General features: G+C 42.4%; 5 protein-coding genes across 8 annotated transcripts; 4 read left to right on the forward strand and 1 right to left on the reverse strand.

Moving 5' to 3' along the window:
• Nucleotides 1-1,336: 1,336 nt before the first annotated feature.
• On the reverse strand, nucleotides 1,337-5,300 carry RB195_016493 (uncharacterized protein; the record flags this gene model as incomplete). Of its 2 annotated transcripts, XM_064183052.1 has the most annotated exons (5): nucleotides 1,337-1,407; nucleotides 2,546-2,670; nucleotides 3,093-3,205; nucleotides 4,376-4,528; nucleotides 5,115-5,300. In XM_064183052.1, the coding sequence occupies 5 exons, from the start codon at nucleotides 5,298-5,300 to the stop codon at nucleotides 1,337-1,339; spliced, it is 648 nt and encodes a 215-aa protein (XP_064038933.1). The 2 variants fall into 2 exon arrangements, with proteins under 2 accessions (XP_064038933.1, XP_013308722.2); XM_013453268.2 differs by lacking the exon at nucleotides 5,115-5,300.
• An 8,444-nt stretch (nucleotides 5,301-13,744) lies between these two features.
• Nucleotides 13,745-16,497, forward strand: RB195_016494 (uncharacterized protein; the record flags this gene model as incomplete). Its single annotated transcript, XM_064183053.1, has 2 exons — nucleotides 13,745-13,871; nucleotides 14,111-16,497. 2 exons carry the CDS (start codon nucleotides 13,745-13,747, stop codon nucleotides 16,495-16,497), a joined length of 2,514 nt encoding a protein of 837 aa, XP_064038934.1.
• RB195_016495 (uncharacterized protein) lies at nucleotides 14,458-16,497 on the forward strand (the record flags this gene model as incomplete). The annotated part of the gene is made up of 1 exon (XM_064183054.1): nucleotides 14,458-16,497. One exon carries the CDS (start codon nucleotides 14,458-14,460, stop codon nucleotides 16,495-16,497), a length of 2,040 nt encoding a protein of 679 aa, XP_064038935.1.
• A 29-nt stretch (nucleotides 16,498-16,526) lies between these two features.
• Nucleotides 16,527-17,666, forward strand: RB195_016496 (uncharacterized protein; the record flags this gene model as incomplete). Of its 2 annotated transcripts, XM_064183055.1 has the most annotated exons (2): nucleotides 16,527-17,293; nucleotides 17,414-17,666. In XM_064183055.1, 2 exons carry the CDS (start codon nucleotides 16,527-16,529, stop codon nucleotides 17,664-17,666), a joined length of 1,020 nt encoding a protein of 339 aa, XP_064038936.1. The 2 variants fall into 2 exon arrangements, with proteins under 2 accessions (XP_064038936.1, XP_064038937.1); XM_064183056.1 differs by lacking the exon at nucleotides 17,414-17,666 and having other exon boundaries at nucleotides 16,527-17,297.
• A 2,279-nt stretch (nucleotides 17,667-19,945) lies between these two features.
• On the forward strand, nucleotides 19,946-20,323 carry RB195_016497 (uncharacterized protein; the record flags this gene model as incomplete). Of its 2 annotated transcripts, none has more annotated exons than XM_064183057.1 (1): nucleotides 19,946-20,323. In XM_064183057.1, the coding sequence occupies one exon, from the start codon at nucleotides 19,946-19,948 to the stop codon at nucleotides 20,321-20,323; it is 378 nt and encodes a 125-aa protein (XP_064038938.1). The 2 variants fall into 2 exon arrangements, with proteins under 2 accessions (XP_064038938.1, XP_064038939.1); XM_064183058.1 differs by having other exon boundaries at nucleotides 20,051-20,323.
• Nucleotides 20,324-20,719: the final 396 nt, after the last annotated feature.

Consider the following 20,719-nt stretch of genomic DNA (forward strand, 5'->3'; position numbering starts at 1 on the left):
CCGTGTTAGTTGCTTTAATCAGTATTTAGAGATATATCATAGATTTTAGAATACAAATAGAATAGAATAAAGTTTAAAATATTTCAACACCAATATTTCGACACAACATTTCAGCAAAATTCCTTTTTCTTCTATTTGGTGTGTCTTCAGCTACCAATTTTCTCATTTGCCATTCGTTCCTTGGCTCATTTTCGATTTTTCTTTTTCAAAACACATTGCAAATTTGACTTAGTGGGGTGTCGAACCTGTGTGGTCTGATTGTTCCATTGTCAAAATGATGTGCATTTTCAAACGAAAATGTTGGAGCTTCCATGTTGCTGTCTTACCCTGTAACTTAATGTAATATTTTGTAATGTATTTAATCATTTAATATTATTCGTTGTAATATCTTACCACCGCTCCCTCCCTTTCGACCCCCTTCCCTGGCAACCCCATCGCTCTACGACCCCACTATGGAAAAATCCAACCTTTCCGCGGTATTGTTGCTGTTAAGATATACATACTATCCCTCTCAAAAAAAACTACAATCTGACTATAACAAAATAAGAACCTTTATACTCGTCATGAACTTTTTCAAGCGGGAAGTAGGAGAAGGACGAATCTCATCTCATGCGGGCTGGCATAGCTGAGAATTGAGTGCTAAGAGAGTATGTGAAAGCACAGAACATACCTACTTACCATGAGGAATAAGGTGCATAAACTTCCGTCGTCGCAGCTCCATGCGACCTACATTCACCGATTATCAGATAGTCAAGGCAGTAGGATGTCCCAGAAATTTTCGTGTAAACAATAGATGTCCTCGCACTGATAATGTTTATTCGTGAAGTTCTCTATGACAATTAAGCTTTTTAATCTGAACCCGCATGAAAATATTCAAGGCTTTAGTTGAAACCCGAGGAGCAAATCGGACGGTGAACTTAACACAAATCTACCACATTTGGAGAAAATATCTATACAAACTTCCAGAACATGTGTTCTGGCTCGATCGCCAAATATTTTTGGAAATAGGCAAAGATTACCACAATAATATCGGAAAGAGATCGCAGAGGTAAAGAATTCGTATCATTGGTCGGCTAAGCGATGAATGACTAGAACTGATCGAAGTCTCGAAGTTCAACGAAGGAGGCGTTTGAAGAAAAGAAACGTAAGCGGGCACACACACACAAATGGAGATATAATGAATATCGATGTGAAATGGGACACGAGTATTTCTCGTAGAGCAGATCAGCCGAGTTACTCAGTCAGGTTCCCGATGGCGTTGACGAGTGGGTGACGTACTCGTAGAGAAGACAAGCGAGTAGTTGATATTAGTTCATATGGTTCTTCTGCTACCGAGCTACTCGCTTTCATCCCTCAAATCCGGTGATGATGACGATGGAGCGGCTGCTTCGGGAATAGGCGGCAAGCCTAAAATTTAAAATGAGTATTTTTGGATTTTTGTATTTTAACGTATGGCAAGAACGAAAATATACTTCCTAATTTTTTAGAAGCTATAAACAGGTTTGCAACTTTTATGCTAAAGACCTCATTTTTTTGTAGCTGTATGTGTAAGATGATCGCTGAAAAACTTATTTCGAAAGAGAAATAGTTGTGATAATAAAAAGTGGTTGGACAAAATGGTTAGTTACTGGATGGTTCAAGTAGACTCAATAACCGAGTAACTTCATAAATGAGTTTTGGGCCGCAATGGCGCTACAACCTCCTATAAACAAAAAAACAAATATATCGATTATTCAATTTGCATCTTTACGTCACTAACTTCATACTTATACAGTAACCTCACTCTATTACGTCAAATTCTTCTCTCTGGTGGAATTAACAGGTGTTATCCGTATATTGTGCTCGTCACTACCCATAGATGTTTATCGATCAAGCCCTGTGACGTGGCCATGTTCGATCGATAATCACCAGTTGATAATAAGGCGCACAAGGCCGACAGCGACCGTACCTCTAAACTCTATCGGGCGCCTCAGTTAACGGTAAAGTCAAAGTTTTTGTAGTTATAACTGATGCGGCTACTGGTACACTAACAGGTCCTGGCCGGAAATTACTGAATTCTTCTTTCTGACTAGTTGTGCTTTCCTTTTCGGTATAGCAAAAGTGATGAATTTGAAACACTATGCAAGACTTATTTTACCATTACTTCCGATAAAAATTGAATGTAACCGCCTAATCATTAGAGAACGCTTTCTGTCCTGTGCCATAATAGCTGCTCAACTTTAAGCGCTTGTAAGACTGGTTTTTTTCTGTATAAAACCCGTATAACTAGTAGTTGTGTATTACTAACCATTAAACTACGTTAATGACTCAGTTTCCTAGGCATTTCAAGGCATTTCGAGTGGCTTCTGTGTCTGAAATATCCTGTTGCTGTATTTCCATTCCACCTTTTGGTTTTAAGGTTTCATTTCGAAGGACGTCAAAAAAAGCAGTTCATGTTCGATAATTAGCACATTATCATCATTGCGTCAAATCAGTTGTTCTAAACTTGCAGAAGTGAAGTGACGGGTGCAGGCAAGTCAATGAAAGAGGCGTTGCGAGAACTCACTCAGTAGATCTGTAACACTGTCGTGTCGGTCCGGGCTCATCGAGTTGAACATATGTGTTGGGGACGGTTTTCGACGAATGGCTGGGTCCGAGAAACCGCGACATAACCGAGGTGCAACGAGCTTTCTAAAAAAGTACTGCAGAGATGACTGCGGACAGCGCACCACGAAATTGACGTCGTAACCTCTCTACGAGGTGGGGCCAAATGCAGATCACCTCTGCCTTTTCGTGAACAAGTTCCGACATCGTAAATTATTCACAGATTACTATAAGTGCGATCAAGCTCAATCGTTCCGTTAAACGACGTCGTAAACGGCCATTTCTGTCGAATTTTCCACCTAATTAACGGATTCACATAACAACACGTCACGGCGGCGTCTCGTAGGAAAATTTGATCGACGAGACTATTTTTCAGAATAACCGGGGATGAATTGAGCGTGATCACACCCTTACTCAAGATATGCGCCTATATTCCTACCCTTTTGTGGAAAGAAGCAGCAACATCAATTTCGTGATGTGCCGCCTAAAAACAGTGAAATTTGACCTACTTTTGCAAAGTAGGGCTCAGATTCTGTGGCGAATTACCACGTCGTTGTGGAAATGGAGATTGCACAGAGACCGCAAAAGGCGATCTTCCTCCGGCTTGAGTTCGTTCGGAAAGCTGAAATGAACGCAACCTCTGAGCTCAGATCACAAAAACTTAGCATTAACGAATTCCTCGTAAACGCAGAAAGCGCTACCTCAGGTTTAAGCAAATCACCGTCATTGGAAAGTAAGCCACTTCAATCATCCTATTATTTTTTTTTGAATTTATTACTTGTTTCGTATGAATGAGTGTAATTCAGGAGACAAAATTTGAAGTCGTCAGGAAACATGCTGGCTAAATTACCCCCGTCCCCATTCATTCGGCTGTAGGAAAACAATGAGGAAAAGGCCCATGAACTTTTTATTGCATTATCTGTATAGTCGAGCTGTGACGTTGACGAGGATGCAAAAAGAGCTACAGCTGATGCTGTGTGCTCGTTGAAAAAATACAAACACGAACTTGGGCAAGCACATTCTGTAAAATATATAAATTGAGTATCGTGAATCATAAATTTAGTTTAGAAATCTGGGCGATTGAGTAAAAACAGTAAGTATCAAATGTTCGAATAAAAACTAGCTAGTTGCCTCCAATTAACTATCTAGCAGTGACCAGTAGGTAAGCCTATTTAATCTAAATTTTCGTTCTATAATGTGAAAAAAAGATGCTACAGCTCACAACTACACAGCTGAGCACAAGCCTAAGGGTGGGTGTAGTGCAGCTGCTGGGAAGAGTTTCTTCTGCAACTGTTCAAAATTGCCCTATACCATCCAAGCTTTTAATCCCTCTGTGCTCGATAAATGAGTACCAGACTAGTCTGGGAGGATAAAAACTGTGTCTTGACAGATTTAGCCCTGCAATTTATTGTGTAGCGTATACACACGTTCATAAAGCTCTAATAATTTGGAATTAAGTCGAACATTATGGCATACCCCAGTCGGATTTATTAACGACGGACGCTCTAACCCTTTATCCTAAAAGTTAACTAGTTGCCTTCAATTAATTCTCTAGCAGTGACCAGTAGGTAAACCTATTTAATCCAAATTTTCGTTCTATAATGTGAAAAAAAAGATGCTACAGCTCACAACTACACAACTGAGCACAAGCCTATCTATGTGGGAGGAATATCTTTGTTTTTTGATAGATGTGCAATACAAAATAGGCTTATCGAATTCCCAAATTCAAAGCATCGTAATACAATATTTCAGAGATACATTCAACATATCATTACTACAACCATCTACTCACCTGAGTACCTTCTTCTTCCGACTCAGCAATTTCTTCGAACGAACATGTCATTGAACGAATACGTTCATCTCGTCTCAGCAGCGGAGGTGGTCGCACTTCTGAGCTGAATTTCCGGAATAGTGGACACTGCCGTTGCGGATTTACGGTTGTCATCTGTAATTTTGGTCGGGAGTAGGATAAAAATCAAGAGTTAGAAAATTTGAACACATTCACGGAATAATTAAATCTCTGGATACAATTACTCCAAGACTGAGGAAAATCAAACTCAAAGCACTAGGTAAGCGGGCGCAATAGCGGGTCGCACAACACAGATATTATTCATAACCGCATAAGCTAAAAATTCTAGCGAAATACATACACAAACCATATATGAAAAGAAGGATCATAAATCAGTGTTGGTGAAGCACGGCTCCAATGTAGAATAACTTCAAAAGTTCAGGATTCTATAGACGACTGTTTGAAATAAAAGAAAACAGGCAATGTTAACACTGAGAAATCCATAATCCACAATAAACACGTATAAAATCCGTGAAATAGCAAATCAAGGAACCATCCAGTGGTTTCCAAAAATTTCAAATTTGAGGACATTCTGGTAGACAATGTTAGGGCAGAAAAACATTTAATGATTCACATAAGCAAATATTGTTGTAGAAAAGGGCCGCGTGTGCAAGTCTGATTGCTATCTCTTTTTCTCCTATGTCTACCACAGTAATCCTCTCCATCTAGTTTTGTGCAATACCTCTGCATGCAGTTCGCGGCACTCCAGCAAACGAGAACCTGGGAGTGGATAGTTATCAGCATTGGAAACCGCACCATCTGGGTAGGGGGCTGCGATAGTTATGAGGAACAATAACAACAATCTGGTGGAGAGATTTGACTCAATGACGTTCAAATGCGAAGACAGAGGGGAAGGTACTCGCAACATGACGGCGTGTCCTCAACAATGCTATAGGTTTCCCTGTCGGAGAAGCAACCGTAACAATTTGGAGGGATCACTTCAGCACCTGTTGAATGTCAAAGCCATCAGATCCTGAGCTAGAACTGGTCCAACTGCCGACTTAGTCAACGAGCAGTGATCAACCGAGTTAGAGCTGTGAATATTACTGTGTTGTGTGCGTTTTGGAGTGAATTGTCTCGAACAACTCTTTCAAACATTGCGAGGAAACAATGCGTCACAAGTACACCTGCACTCGTCCTATTCAACTAACTACTGACGTATGACAGTGTTACTCGAGACCAATACACTTAGCTTTTTTGGTCTCCGAAACTGATTTCGGATTGGGATAATTTTTCAGCTGCATTTGGTCGATACCCGTCGTTCACAAAGTCAATAAACGAACTGCAAGTCTAGCTATCCGCTATTCGCACTCACTTGATGTAGGAACAGCTGTTTGGTTATTTTCGACTTAGGGTGCATCAACATCTTCCACCGCCGTCGAAAGACGTCATACAAAATGGTCTCCGCTTCTTCGGTCACATTGTGAAAAGATGAATAGAACGTCCGGGAACGATGCCGGAACAGCTGTTTAAGTTCGCGCTCCTATGTATCCCCTAATGACAGTGCTCACTTCGTCGAAGGCTAGTGAAGGATGCAAGGGAACCAGAAAGATATCCCATCCATGGAGGAGGATCCCAAACACCGTGATCGCAAATTTCGATAGCGTCTTGTTCAAAATTAGACAGATCTGTTTCGGTTGCAGAAGTATCACCGTACAATTTGGAACATCCGCGAGAACGCTTGGTACGGAACTATCTGTACAACACCAAACTGTAGTATTTCTTTCACAAGCACAACAAAGGATTGGATGTGATCCGATGTCATCTACTTGATGCATCTGATTTCTTACAAGCGCTGATTTGTGGGGAGGATTATAATTTCGAAAAAACGCAACTACACTGATATTGAGAAGCGACATATTAACAACAAGAGAAAGTCATGAGAATCGACTCCTTTAGGCAATCATAGAACACAAAGCACGACGCAGACAATTTTTAAACCAAAACTAAAATCTTTGCGCATTATGCATTTGGTCTAGTCGTTGAGTGAGTAAACGTGATATGCTTCTTTCCAGCACGTGCGTGATATGATTCCTTTTATTGACAATCTCGTGCACAGCTCAGAACAAATCAATGCACAACACGGTTTTCTTAGCGTTTCACCAAAACTGCAAAGGGAATCAAATAAAGGAACGCAGCAAAGAGGGATAATCAGTGCATATGAGTCATTTCTCAATTATAAATACCTGTGATTTGCAAGTGGTTCGTGTAATACGTCTTAGTCATACGTGTGTCTCAAACAAATCGGTGACTCATACAAAATAACTCTTTGTTCTAGGAAACACTATTGCCTAACGGAGAATTACGCACACATCCAACCAAAGTCCATGCAATCACCGCAACGTTGTGCAATAACACGTAATCTCTGCAAAAAAGTGCTGTATCTGTTCAAAATTGTATGCAATTATGGCAAGACTATCGAGGTAACTTCATTACAAAATTAGACTAGAGGAAGGAATCTTCTCCTCTTAAAAGGGTACATCTCTGGTTAGGCTCCCACTACAATCCACGATTTTATCGATTGACGACTATCGACTGAACACCGCCAATGCAGAGGTTCCAACGAGAAACGCCTAGTGGACAGCCTAGGCGTTTCTCGTTTCTCGACAGCTGTGAACTCTACCGTAGGATTCAGAATTAGTATAGTTGGGTCAAAACGACGTGAGGCACGGTACAATTGTGTGCGCGGCTTCTCTCGAGGCGCTGCGGTGGAGCGTAGCGATTAGGAGAGTACTTGAACCCTTACTGGCAACACCCACCGCTGCAGTTTGCGATGGTCCCACCTCGGTTCTAACTGCTGCCTCCACCGCACTGTTTCGAGCGCGTGCTTCATGTCGTTTTGACTTGACTATACCTCTGAGTGTGCTTTCCATGCTTAGAGGTCGGCAAGATATCCTCTCACGCTCAAATCAGAAGCATTCCAAAAAAACTGGTTTCCAGTTTAAGGACGAGTTTTTAGAGGTAGACCATCAGCAGCAAAGTGCAACCTTGGTGGGTAGCCAAAACAACCCTTCTTATCCAACACCCACTGTTCGACGAGTATGAAAACTCGAAGGAAGCATTTGAACACTTGTCGACAGTATGTTTGAATACTATTCCTTTGTTAGATCAAAGGTAGAGCGAAAGTAAGTGCATATGTGTTCAGCATACGCTTTCGAACTTCCAGTTAGACTACTATTATTAGATGTAAAAGATTTCCACTTCCATACGGTATCACAAAGGATGATACTTTTCATCATTTCATAACCTTATTTGTGGTCCAATCGTGTGTACATACATAGTGGCATAAGGAATAAGGTCAAAAAGGAGTTTCTCCCTGTTTTTTTTCTTAAAGAGTGCATGTTCCTTTTTCCTTAATCGAACTGGATTGTCCATGTCCGCTCGTACGTATGTGAAAAAAGCTCAAAAACTCTCGATCACCATGCGTGTTTTAAAAAATCTATCCCTGAGACCCGAGCTGCTGGATACTACCTCGCGGTCAAGAAAAATTGCGCTAAAGGAACGCTTTTTCTGTGCTTTTTATTAGGTAAGAGCTGGTGCACCCAAATAAATAGGCACACAGACCTGGTCTAATAGGGTCCGACATGTTTGACTCTCAATGGTAAATAGTAGTGCCAAAACAGCAAAGAACAGAAGAAAGAAATAGAACGATTCGATGGACGATAAACTGAATCATCCATAAAACCCTATTGAATATTGTTTCAGGTAATTTGTGTTGGAAACGCTAACGAATAAAGTGCATGTTTATAATCCGCTTAGAATCCGCCTACGCGTTCGACTCTAAATCAGGATTGTTTGAGGTTTATGAACGTGTGTGCAGCCTTGCAATGACTCATAGCGGTTAGCCGATATGTCAAGTCAGTGTTCCTGTACTCCAAGACAAATCTTGCACCAATTCATTGATGCCAAAGGGACGAAAGACTTCTTTGACACAAGGGCTGTTTCGAACCAACGATCACCTGTACAATCACATCGAAGCCTCCTACCAATTGCGCTGCAACCGCACCCCACACCCGCTAACTGGCTAAATACCTATATCATTTGGGTTGCACCTACATTTGAAACATCAAATCCCTCATACTCTGTACACATGTCTCTGTAGCTCATCAGAAAACAGTAGCGAATTTTTGTTTGTACAAATTTGCCATGATAATTTCTAAAAAAAGACCCAACTATGATGCTTTGCACTACTGGAAGACGAATGTGATACAACATTTCCCAAAACTGGAAAATTAGAAGTTTTCATTTGGAAGTGGGCTGTCGGGAACTAAAATTGTTGCATATTTTTGCATGTTAAAAAGTTGCGAGAAATTTGGAAAGCATATAAAGTAGCGGCCAAAAATCAATTGTACAGACGGTTTTCAAGGTTAAAGGCAACTGAATCATACCCAAACTTGCACCAGATATGTCATTTAGGATTAGAAACTTATTCCAAAATGATAGGTTTACTTAGCTTTCTTAGGATTAGTAGTATTTTCGAAAAATTGAAAATGTTCTTTTTTCACTTTTTCAAATTCTTAGTTTATTTTGTGTATATTTTGTGTTTTTCTCCAGGATTTTCTTTATTTTACTGTTTTTATTGTATTTAGATTACGGCTACAATATTTAGAGCACACCACATGTCAGATGAAACTCGAAAATCCATTCTGCGAAGAATCGATCAAGGAATAAGACAAGTCGAGATAGCAAAACTGTTTAAAGTCTCCGACTATATAGAGCGACTATCTTCGCTTTTCTGAAGAAAGTGTTAACTTATGAAGAAATTCCAGCAGCGCTAAATCCAGAACAAAGCCGAATGACTGCACAAGTTACCGCTATACGGCAGTTGAACTAGTCACGAATATGGCCAGATGTGTGCTTCGAGTCATTATCTTGGTAGAAGATGAATCCCTTGCCAATGAATTGAAGAGCAAATTGACGCATTGTTGTTTCTAAAATGTCCTCATAGCCATATCCATACAAATGTCTATGAATTTGGCGAGAAGGTCCCATTCCAAGGCTACACCAAAACATGATGTTTCCTCCACCATCCTTTACCACAGGCAGTTGATACATGGGATCGAATCTTTTTCCAACTGATATACCTAATACCATCACTTCCCATCAAGCTAAATGTGGATTCATGGAAAAATAAAACTTTTTTTTACTGCTAGCGAGTCTAGCCAAAACGCTCCTTAGCCCACGTGACACGGGTAACACGATTCTTCCTTGAAATTTGCGGTTTCTTCGCAGGAGGTCTTCCATTGAGAGTAGCAACTTGTGGGCGTTTTCGAGCAGTTCTAGTTTATAGAATCTCTTCATTGGCGATGGCCAACAGAACTCGAATATGGGAGAGAGTGTGCCTAGAATTACCATAACTCATTCGAAGAATATTTCTATCGTCGTCGTCTACTCATTCGGCTTCGTTCTGGATTTGACGTTGCTCCAATTACTCCATATGCTAATGTTTTGTTCAGAAAAGCGGAGATAGTCGCTCTAGAGACATTAAACAGTTTTGTTTATTCGGTTTGTCTCATTGCTTGATTGATTCCTCGGAGAATAGATTTTCATCTGATAGTTTCATCTGACATGTGCCGTGCTCCGAATGTTCTAGATACAATCTAAATACAATAGAAAACGGTAAAATAAAAAAGACTGCGATAAAAATACAGAAAATGCAAACAAATAAACTAGGAATTGAGGAAGTAAAAAACCAAGTTCTCAGTTTTCCTGAAACAATAGTAATCCTGAAAAAGCAAAGTAAGCTTATTTTTTAGAATAAGTGTCTAGTCCCAAATGACGGATCTAGTGGACGCTTAGGCACGATTCAGTGATTTTCAGAGAAGAAAACCTCTGAAAACCGTTTGAATCAATTTTCAGAGAAGAAAACCTCTGAAAACCGTTTGAATCATCATCAATTGATTTCGCTACTGTATATGTACATTTGCAGTGGGGTACCAAAGCAAATGTGATTATCGGAGAATCGACAAAGAACGAGAGATTATTTCAAAAATGAAGAAACCAAAAGCGACTTCTCAACGGTGAAGTAGAAGGAACTGATCAATCCCTCTCTTCGCACACCATTCTTGGAAATGCGCTATCTCTTTGCTTCCTCCCTATCTCCTTTACTTCCACTCACTCTTAAATCTTGGCGGAAACGAAGAAAAACATGGTTTTAAGGGAAGATTAAGGAAAAGTCTGTCTACAAAGATATTATGTTAATATGGCGAGATGAAATGGAAGCAAATGAAGATAAGATCAAAGAAGTTCTAGGAGGAGCAATATGAAAAAATATCTTGGGAATTTTAAGCGGAAAAACGATAAGAATGCTATGGAAAATGTCAAAAAAAATCAAATTTAGTGCAAAAGAGGAAAGACGAACCAATGGATAGGAGAATACATAAAATAGTAAAGTGCTACAATATGTCGGAGAACAACGTTCCTACAGCAGATTTATTTTCATTTGTCCTTCACAAGTGACGAATTTAACAAAATGTGTGATGTTTAGAATGTGGATGTCAGTAGACCACAAGTCTACTTAAGGACAGCACGATAAGACAAGTGAGCGAAACCGAGAAGAAAAGAATGAAGTAAAATGTAACAGAGAACTCCATTCTCCTAGTTGGCCAAATTTCCCAATTTCGCTAACAATTCTGCTAAATTTAAGGGATCTTCTTCGCTCTTCGTTCCATTATATTTACTTGGCATGACATTCCTCTAAATAAATCGCTGGGCTCATGGGCTCTAAATAAATCGGAATTGCGGCCAATCTTGGACGTAGACAGCAGTAAAAAAAGTTCAACAGGAAGATGGAAACTAGGCGAGAAGTGTGCAACACAGATGAGCCGGGAGAATGGCTGCTGATGATGGGAGGAATCGATAATGCAGCGCTGGTGCTGCTGCCATTAAATAGAGTAAAATAGAGCGCATTGGAAAATAACAGAGTGTCAATAAAGACTCGAAGTAGCAGCTTTTCCGTAATTTTCTACCACAGAACGAAAGTTATTTCTTTCCTAAAAACCCTTTTCTCGCTTTATTTCTGGAAGTATGAGCATCGATAAAAGATTTCGTCTTTTCGCTAAAAGCTTTCAGTACTACATCAAGAGTATATTTATACTTGATTTAACACACCTTCTATATAGCGTTTCACTGGAATTCGTAATCGCTGAGGTTTTTGGAACGCGTGTTGGCTAATACAATGACTTGCGGAGGCCAGCTGATGATCAAATCAGTGTTTTTATCCTTCCAGACAAGTCTGGTACCAATTTATCGACCCCGGAGGGATGGAAGGCTTGGTTTGCATTAAGGCGGTTTCGATACCCTGGACCGTGTGACTACAACGGATCTCTAACCGACTGCGCCACACCCGCCCAATCTGTACTTTTATGCCTACATAGTTAAGGATCAGTCAAAATATTGGTTTTTCTCGTCTTTTTTCGCTAATATTTGATGTACAATGTTGTGCTAACACGAAATAACGTGAGAGTCGCCAAAATCCCGGTAAAGATGAGAGTGATACGTCAAGTCAAGTAAAATGCTGACAACTACTCAAGCAGCTGACTGCAAGCGCGGACTAAGTTTATGAAGAAAGGATCTGACAGACATGATGAAGGTACAGGGTACCAGACATACGAAAGGGCATACTAGCTGAAACGTTGGACATGTAATTGCCACGGCCGTGACATGTCACAACGTCTCATTTACTTCTTGCAAGCGTACATGAAATTGTATAACTGGTGCACAAATAACCTCGCTGACTTCAATTTCTCGCGCCGTTGCACATAATCTCGCACCGAGGAATCTGCCTCGGGGCATCTTGACGTTGGCGCACCAATTCGACGATGCGCTACTTCGTTTTGCCGCACTCTGCAGACAGTGCACGGAATCAACATGCTGTGACTCTTCTCACCCCATAATTTTGCCTTCTTGCGTTGGCACTTATAAGACGCCATTGCACCCGGCTCACTGCTTTTTGGAAATTCGTTATCTACATACATATACGTTAGAACAAATGTAATATCGGAAGGGGACTGTTAGTTTCAAATCATTATAACGAAGATGAAACATGGACGTTCATTAACTGAAAGAAGAACCATTACAAACAACACATTTTTGCCAACGGGACATCACCCTGATCACCTCGACTACAGTTGATTTTCGGACTGGTCGAAAACGGGCGCCAATAATTCTTCCATTTGTCCGGATCGCGTGGCAGAGTTGCCCAGTGGTTCCTCTTTTCGCGTGGGACACGAGGAGCACCATAATTTTCTTTGAAGGACTTTGTGAAAAATCTTACCATCCGGTCGGCGGTCTTTTTGAGTAATCTCCACTCGCTTGCGGCTCTTGTCCAACGATTGTCGTTGAAATGCATCACGTGTCTGGCCCACCTTATCTTACTTTCCTTGGCAAATGTGAGGGCGTCTCAAATCTTTGAGAGCTGACGAAGCTTGCGTAGGGGCGTCGTAAGTACACTTCGTCATCCTAGTCCTTTCCGTTTCGGTAGCTTAGCTTCGGTATCCTGTCTTTCCATTCCTGTCGCTATGGTACCAGACTTTCCTCCGGGATCAGAAGACTCTTTTCTATCACTGTGACATGAGTAAATTTTAAAACCTCTGCATGGGCAGGTTGCAAGTCTCTAGTCCCACGGGTTTGGAGAAATGGGTTTGGAATTGGAGAAATGATTCGTAACTGTTACGCAGAAGAAGAAAAGATGATATCTGAAGCAATTATTTTTTTACTTTCAGTCCGTTCACAATGCACCCTTGTGCTGCTTCTTCACGTTTTCAATTTGTTCCAGATGATCCAGCAACGATGGATGTCAATTGGTCGTTGTCAATTTCGCCTGGACTGCCAAAACGTGTCATTTTTAAGGCGTTCGTCTTCACTGTGAAACTTTTTGTACCATCGTTGCACTGTACCTTTGTTGACAGTTCCACAGCCAAACGCGTTTCGATTTTGGCAGTTGTTTCCATTGGATTACCCAATTTGAACTCATAGAAGAATATTTCTCGAATTTACTCCCTCCATGGAATCAATTTCATGAATTACGACAGAGCTGATATGATCAGAAGCAGTACAATCAAGAAGACAAGAGAAGAGAAACACATTTTTGAATAATACCTAATGTCACCTTGTCCTTCGAAAAATTAATGTTGATCTCAAACGATAGCGGTCAACGACGAGCAACCGACCATGAGGCTTTCCCGCTAACCTACGAATACATATACATACACATACTTTACTTAGCGATGTGTCACAAATATACATTATGTAAATGGCTACAATTCGCGCGGTGCGTTTGTCCAGAGACGGACTCGGTGTTGGCAGATCCGTATGCGAGCTCTACAAGAATATGAAACGGGTAAAATATGGAGCAACGTTGGTGTGCAGATGCCAAAAAACACTGCAAAAGGATTGTGTTGCCAGATTTATTCGAGGCTTAAGAGAGAGGAAGCAAAAGGTTGGTTGCATTGCTGCTACGAAGCAAAGTCAAAGAAACCACATAAAAAGTACACAAAACTTGAAGAAATACGATAAAACAATACCTGATGTAGGAGCCTTGCCCACGGATCTCCCTCACTAGAGGGATCACAGCCGGTTAGTCGCGAGGCTACGTGGCGCGTCCCCAGGTGGCGGATAGGGGGCTAACCGCGGACCAAAAGCGACCTTGTGCTTGCCCAGAGACGCAGGTGGATTCAGGGGATGGACTCCCTGCTTCTGCTGTGCCAGGACTGACTCGTAAAATCATTGTATCCCGCACGTCGGTCCGGCCAAAAGCCTGCAATCAATTGACTGGGAGGTGCAAGGGAGGCGGTTTGGAGTCGCCTCCAACAAATAAGCTCCACATGTCCACTCTGGGAGAACGGAAGTTCTCCCAAAAACCCATGGGACTAGAGGCTTGCAACCTGCCCGTGGGTTTTAAATTTCATGCAAAAAACAGTAATAGAAAAGAGTCTCCTGACTCCGGTAGAAAGCCTGGTACGGTAGCGCCAGGTAGGACGGGGTTGCAGGAGTCATGTAGGCTACCGAAACGGAAAAGGACTAGGATGACGATCTGTACTTATAACGCACGCACGCTTGCATCGGAAGCGGCCATCGAAGATCTGATGGTGCAAGCCAAGAAGATCAAGTACGACGTCATCGGACTGACCGAGACGAGACGACGTCACTCTCTCAACGCTGTATTTGAAACTGGAGAAGAACTGTTCTTAGGAACATGCGACAGTAGAGGTGTTGGTGGAGTTGGCGTCCTCGTCAACACGAGTATGGCACAGAACATCGACTCTTTCGAACAACTCACGACCCGAATCGGACGTCTGCGGATGAGAAGATGTGGTCCCACACCGGCTTTGACTATCTTCGTCGCTTACGCTCCAACATCAAGCTACGAAGAAGAAGAAGTCGAAGCTTTCTATATGGACCTGGAGAAGTTCTACCGAGAAGATCATGCCTTTTACAAGGTCATAATTGGCGACTTCAACGCCAAAGTTGGCCCAAGAAGAACGCCGGAGGAACTTCACATCGGGACCCACGGCCTACAATGGAATGACCAGGGGGAGAGGCTTTCCGAGTTCATCATGACGACTAAGACCATCCATGGGAACTCGCAATTCCAGAAGCCCTCCTCTCTACGCTGGACGTGGGAGTCACCCGGTGGAGGGTACCGTAATGAGATAGACCACATCATCGTCAATAAAAGGTTCTGCCTGACGGATGTCGCTGTTGTACCAAAGTTCTATACGGGATCGGACCATCGCCTCCTCCGAGGAAGATTTTCTTTCACGCGGAGGTCAGAGAAAGCCGCCAAGTTCAGCAAGAGAAATCCCAGAACTACCATCAACTGGGATCTCTTCGCTACGTTAGCCGGCTTTTGGGAAGATTCCGCAATGGACAACATCGACGAGGAATACGACCGGCTTGTCAAACACCTTCATGACTGCGCGAAGAAGGCTGAGAGTATTAAAACAACCAAGAGACGCCTGTCTCTTGAAACTCTTGAGCTGATACGCCAGCGTGGAGCAGCACGAGCCGCAGGGAACCAAGAGCTCACGTCCGAGCTCGCAAGGCTTTGCAGAGAGGCGATAAAGAAAGACCTTAAAGAGAGAAGAGCAGAAGTGCTGGCTGAAGCAGCAGAGGCGGGAAAAAGCATCCGCTATGCCCGCCGAGACTTCGCCAGTCGCAAGACAAGGATGACAGCTCTCCGGAACCCGAAGGGAACAACCATTGCATCGAGAAGGGGAATGGAGAAAATCATCTACGACTTCTACTCTGATCTCTTCGACAGCCGTGCCCACTTGCCTCCTCACCATCTGAGGGAAGATGGACATGTCATTCCAGCGGTTCTCCCGTCCGAAATACGACATGCTATCATGTCGGTGAGAAATCGTACAGCAGCCGGTCCCGACAGAATAAAACCAGAACACCTGAAGAATCTTCCGCCAGTACTCATCAACACCCTGGCGAGGATCTTCACACGTTACCTGTCGGAATGCAAGGTCCCTAAACAGTGGAAGACCAGCAAGACCGTGTTGCTGTATAAAAAGGGAGATCCACATGACATCGGCAACTATCGCCCAATCTGCTTACTGTCCGTCATCTACAAGCTCTTCACAAGAGTGATCCTTAATAGGATTGAAAAGGTCTTGGATGAAGGACAACCATGCGAGCAAGCAGGGTTTCGAAAAGGATTCAGCACGATCGACCATATTCACACTGTTTCGAGACTCATCGAGGTATCACGAGAGTACAAGATGCCGCTCTGTCTCACTTTCATCGACTTGAAGAAGGCCTTTGACTCAGTTGAGACGGAAGCGGTCGTGGAAGCCTTGGACAACCAAGGCGTTCCCACTCAGTACATAAAGGTGCTTCGAGAGTTGTACAGTAACTTCACGACCGGAATCTCGCCATTCTACAAGAATATCATCATTGACGTGAAGAGGGGGGTTCGACAGGGTGATACAATCTCACCCAAAATATTCACAGCCACCCTCGAGAACGCAATGCGAAAGTTGGAATGGGACGACATGGGAGTGAAGATTGATGGTCGGCAGTTAACCATTTGCGCTTTGCTGATGACATCGTACTGATAACACCTAGCATCAGCCAAGCGGAACGAATGCTGACCGAATTCGCCGAAACATGTGGATGCATCGGTCTTGAGCTGAATCTTCAAAAGACGATGTTCATGCGGAACGGATGGATCTCGGATGCCCCATTCACGCTCAACGGAACGAACATATCCGAATGCACCAGCTACGTCTATCTGGGTCGGGAATTGAACATGATGAACGACCTGGCCCCCGAGCTGGGCAGGAGGAGAAGAGCGGCTTGGGGAGCGTACAAGAGCATCGAGGACGTAGTGAAGAAGACCAAGAACACCCGGCTCCGTGCTCACCTCTTCAACACCACCGTACTTCCTGCTTTGACCTATGCCTCAGAAACCTGGGCACTTCGCAAGCAGGAAGAAAACGCGGTGAGCGTCATTGAACGCGCAATTGAGAGAGTGATGCTAGGAGTATCCCGTTTCAAGCAAGTGAGAGACGGGATTCGAAGTTCTCTCCTACGTCAGCGATCGAAGATCAGAGACGCCGCCGCGTTTGCCAAGGAAAGTAAAATAAGGTGGGCCGGACACGTGATGCGCTTTAACGACAACCGTTGGACCAGAGCCGTGAGCGACTGGATTCCCCGCGATATTAAGCGCAATACAGGAAGACCGCCGACCCGATGGTCAGATTTCTTCACGAAGTCCTTCAAAGAAAATTACGATGCTCTTCGTGTCCCACGCGAAAGGAGGAACCACTGGGCTACTCTGGCACGCGACCGGGACAAATGGAAGAATTACTGGCGCCCGCTCGACCGGTTCGAAGACCAACGGGAGTCAAGGTGATCAAGGTGAAGTCCCACGGGTTTGGAGAAATGGGTTTGGAATTGGAGAAATGATTCGTAACTGTTACGCAGAAGAAGAAAAGATGATATCTGAAGCAATTATTTTTTTACTTTCAGTCCGTTCACAATGCACCCTTGTGCTGCTTCTTCACGTTTTCAATTTGTTCCAGATGATCCAGCAACGATGGATGTCAATTGGTCGTTGTCAATTTCGCCTGGGCTGCCAAAACGTGTCATTTTTAAGGCGTTCGTCTTCACTGTGAAACTTTTTGTACCATCGTTGCACTGTACCTTTGTTGACAGTTCCACAGCCAAACGCGTTTCGATTTTGGCAGTTGTTTCCATTGGATTACCCAATTTGAACTCATAGAAGAATATTTCTCGAATTTACTCCCTCCATGGAATCAATTTCATGAATTACGACAGAGCTGATATGATCAGAAGCAGTACAATCAAGAAGACAAGAGAAGAGAAACACATTTTTGAATAATACCTAATGTCACCTTGTCCTTCGAAAAATTAATGTTGATCTCAAACGATAGCGGTCAACGACGAGCAACCGACCATGAGGCTTTCCCGCTAACCTACGAATACATATACATACACATACTTTACTTAGCGATGTGTCACAAATATACATTATGTAAATGGCTACAATTCGCGCGGTGCGTTTGTCCAGAGACGGACTCGGTGTTGGCAGATCCGTATGCGAGCTCTACAAGAATATGAAACGGGTAAAATATGGAGCAACGTTGGTGTGCAGATGCCAAAAAACACTGCAAAAGGATTGTGTTGCCAGATTTATTCGAGGCTTAAGAGAGAGGAAGCAAAAGGTTGGTTGCATTGCTGCTACGAAGCAAAGTCAAAGAAACCACATAAAAAGTACACAAAACTTGAAGAAATACGATAAAACAATACCTGATGTAGGAGCCTTGCCCCCATCACCAAGGAGGTGAAGACTATATCATCCTATGTTAATAGGATTTGGAACAGAGGAAAAAGAGAGCCTTGCCCAATAGTTAAGATATGCTTCCAAACTGTAATAATATCAAGGAAATGTAGATATATAAAAGATCCAAACACGAATACTTAAAGTAACTAAATCAAATTTTCGATGTTGCAGTGCTATTTTTAGTGAGATGACCGCACGCTACCTCATCAGTATGGAGATCTGATTGAAAGTTTAAAGCACAACAACAGTTTTGATTCTGTGGCGGATAAAAGAAGTGTATAGAAAGTGCATCATACTTAAAAATTTTGCTCACACACGAGGCAAGAATCGAGCAAGAATAATTGAAAGTACGACCTTCCGGACGTCCAGGCTGGCATAACCAAGTTCTCGTACTTTTTGCTCCGTCTTTTCTTTTTACCACTTTATCCACAAATCGTGTATTCATTCACAATAGGAGGGTGTCAGCTGGGTGTAACTTATGCATGTAGTGAGCCGAGCTGAACAAACATCAACATTTCAGGAAATATCGAGAATTCCAAAAGTTTTATTTATCGAGCAGTAACAGTAACAAAAATATGATCCCTGCAAACACAAGCTTGTATGCAGTCAAGTTCAACCAGTACATTCTGAGCCATTCCTCAGATGTTCCATATAACTAATGAAAAAAAATTGCTACATAAAGGCAGAAAGCCTTAATGGATTTGTAGCTCGTTGTTCTGTATATTCTGATCAGATTCTTCAAAAAGAATATCTCAACCAAGTTCGGCGAAAGTTCAAGCAGTAAGAGTGCGCATATCTCCAACAGCTGTCAGCTGTGAAACGAAGTATTTTTTAAGAAAAAGGTAGAAAGTGTGTCTCTTACATGAGTAGTTGCACGTGATAGCCGCATGACAGCTTAAATTTTGTAATTCAAACACATTGCAAGCGGAAGCAGCTTACTTTTCTCGGTAATTTTTCTCGGATTAACAACGGAAGATTGTACAAATAAAACCTTGAAAGCGAGCGCTTTTGCGGGACAAAAAACGAGTGTTTCAATTAGAAGGACTTGGCCGGTGAGACCAGCTGAAAGCTCATCTCTCTTGACATGCAGTTTTCTCTGCAACGTTTTTTGAAAGACAGGTCCTCGAAATAGACTTTAACAGCGTAGCAAGTGAAGTGCCGAGAGATATGTATTTCACTTCCCTCTATTCCGCAAATGAATGCGTGTTTCTTACCTCGTAAACAAACACGCCCTGAGTACACTTCAACAATAATCAAATTCAAAAAATACTCAGAAAAATACACAAATAAAAGACTGAATACGTGAACTGCTGTTGTCCAGTTAGCAGAGACCTGAAAGAAGAACGGAACTGTGCAGTGGATTTCTCAGGGACGATAGAAGAGATCTTAATTCACTAACAACTTGCTCACGGAATCAAAAGAAATATATAGGTAACATACTCAGAAGAGAAGCTGCCCATATGGCTTGTGGTTTAAAATCTAATTCAGAGCATCACCAGTCAATCACTCCCGTTCCTCTGGCACTTGACGTTTCAATGAAAGTGCATCGAAATCATGTGAATCCTAGACACACTTGTTCGAACGCAAAAAGTTCCACTGCACTTAACAGCACTCAGTCGTCACGTCACATTATTTCGAGCAATAAGAGATTTCCAGAACAACATCACACATGAATGTTTTCTTTAGAAGGAATTCAAATGTGGGGAAATCTCCAGCGCACGTTCATCAACATTGTAAATACATGGTTGTTATTGCGACAGTTCCTTGCCCTAATTCCAAAAAGAATACTGAGAGAGTGCAAGATGGGTTCGAGGAAATTCCACAAGAAATATAACCAAATCACAAAGGGTATCGGAAAAGTGCAGAGCAGTGATTGCTGGGAAGGAAGTGGCAGGAGCGCTTTCAAAGCAGACAAAGGGAGAGAGGAGCCGCGACATGGAAAATTGTGGTTTGAACTCTTCAGCCATGATGTTGCTCTCTCACCTTGTCTCATATTCATTGATCATTTGAAGAAGACCACGAGTGAGACAGGAGTGGTAATGGAAACGTTGAACAACCATGGCGTCCCTGCTTAATACATATAGGTAGTCGGAAAGTTATACAGTTACTTCACTACTGGAATTTTACTATTGTACAGCAACGTTAACATTGAGGAAGAGATCCAACATAGTGGTACAATCTCACCAAAAAATATTTACTGCAGATCTACAGGAAGCAGTGCGAAGGCTAGAATGGGATGACGTAGGGGTTGAAATTGATGGTGGACAGCTACACCATCCAAGGTTTGCTGATGACATCGATCTGACACATCTAGCATCAGCCAAGCAGAACGAATGCTAATTGAATTCAAAGAAAAGCGTGATAATATCGTCTTTCAGATAAAACTGCGAAAGACGATGTAGAACGTGAGGAACGTAAGGGCCTAAGATGCCGGATTTGCGCTCAACGGAACGAACATGTCTGAATGAAAA

The sequence above is a fragment of the Necator americanus genome, chromosome II (genome assembly GCF_031761385.1).
Source record: "Necator americanus strain Aroian chromosome II, whole genome shotgun sequence".
NCBI lineage: Eukaryota > Metazoa > Nematoda > Chromadorea > Rhabditida > Ancylostomatidae > Necator > Necator americanus.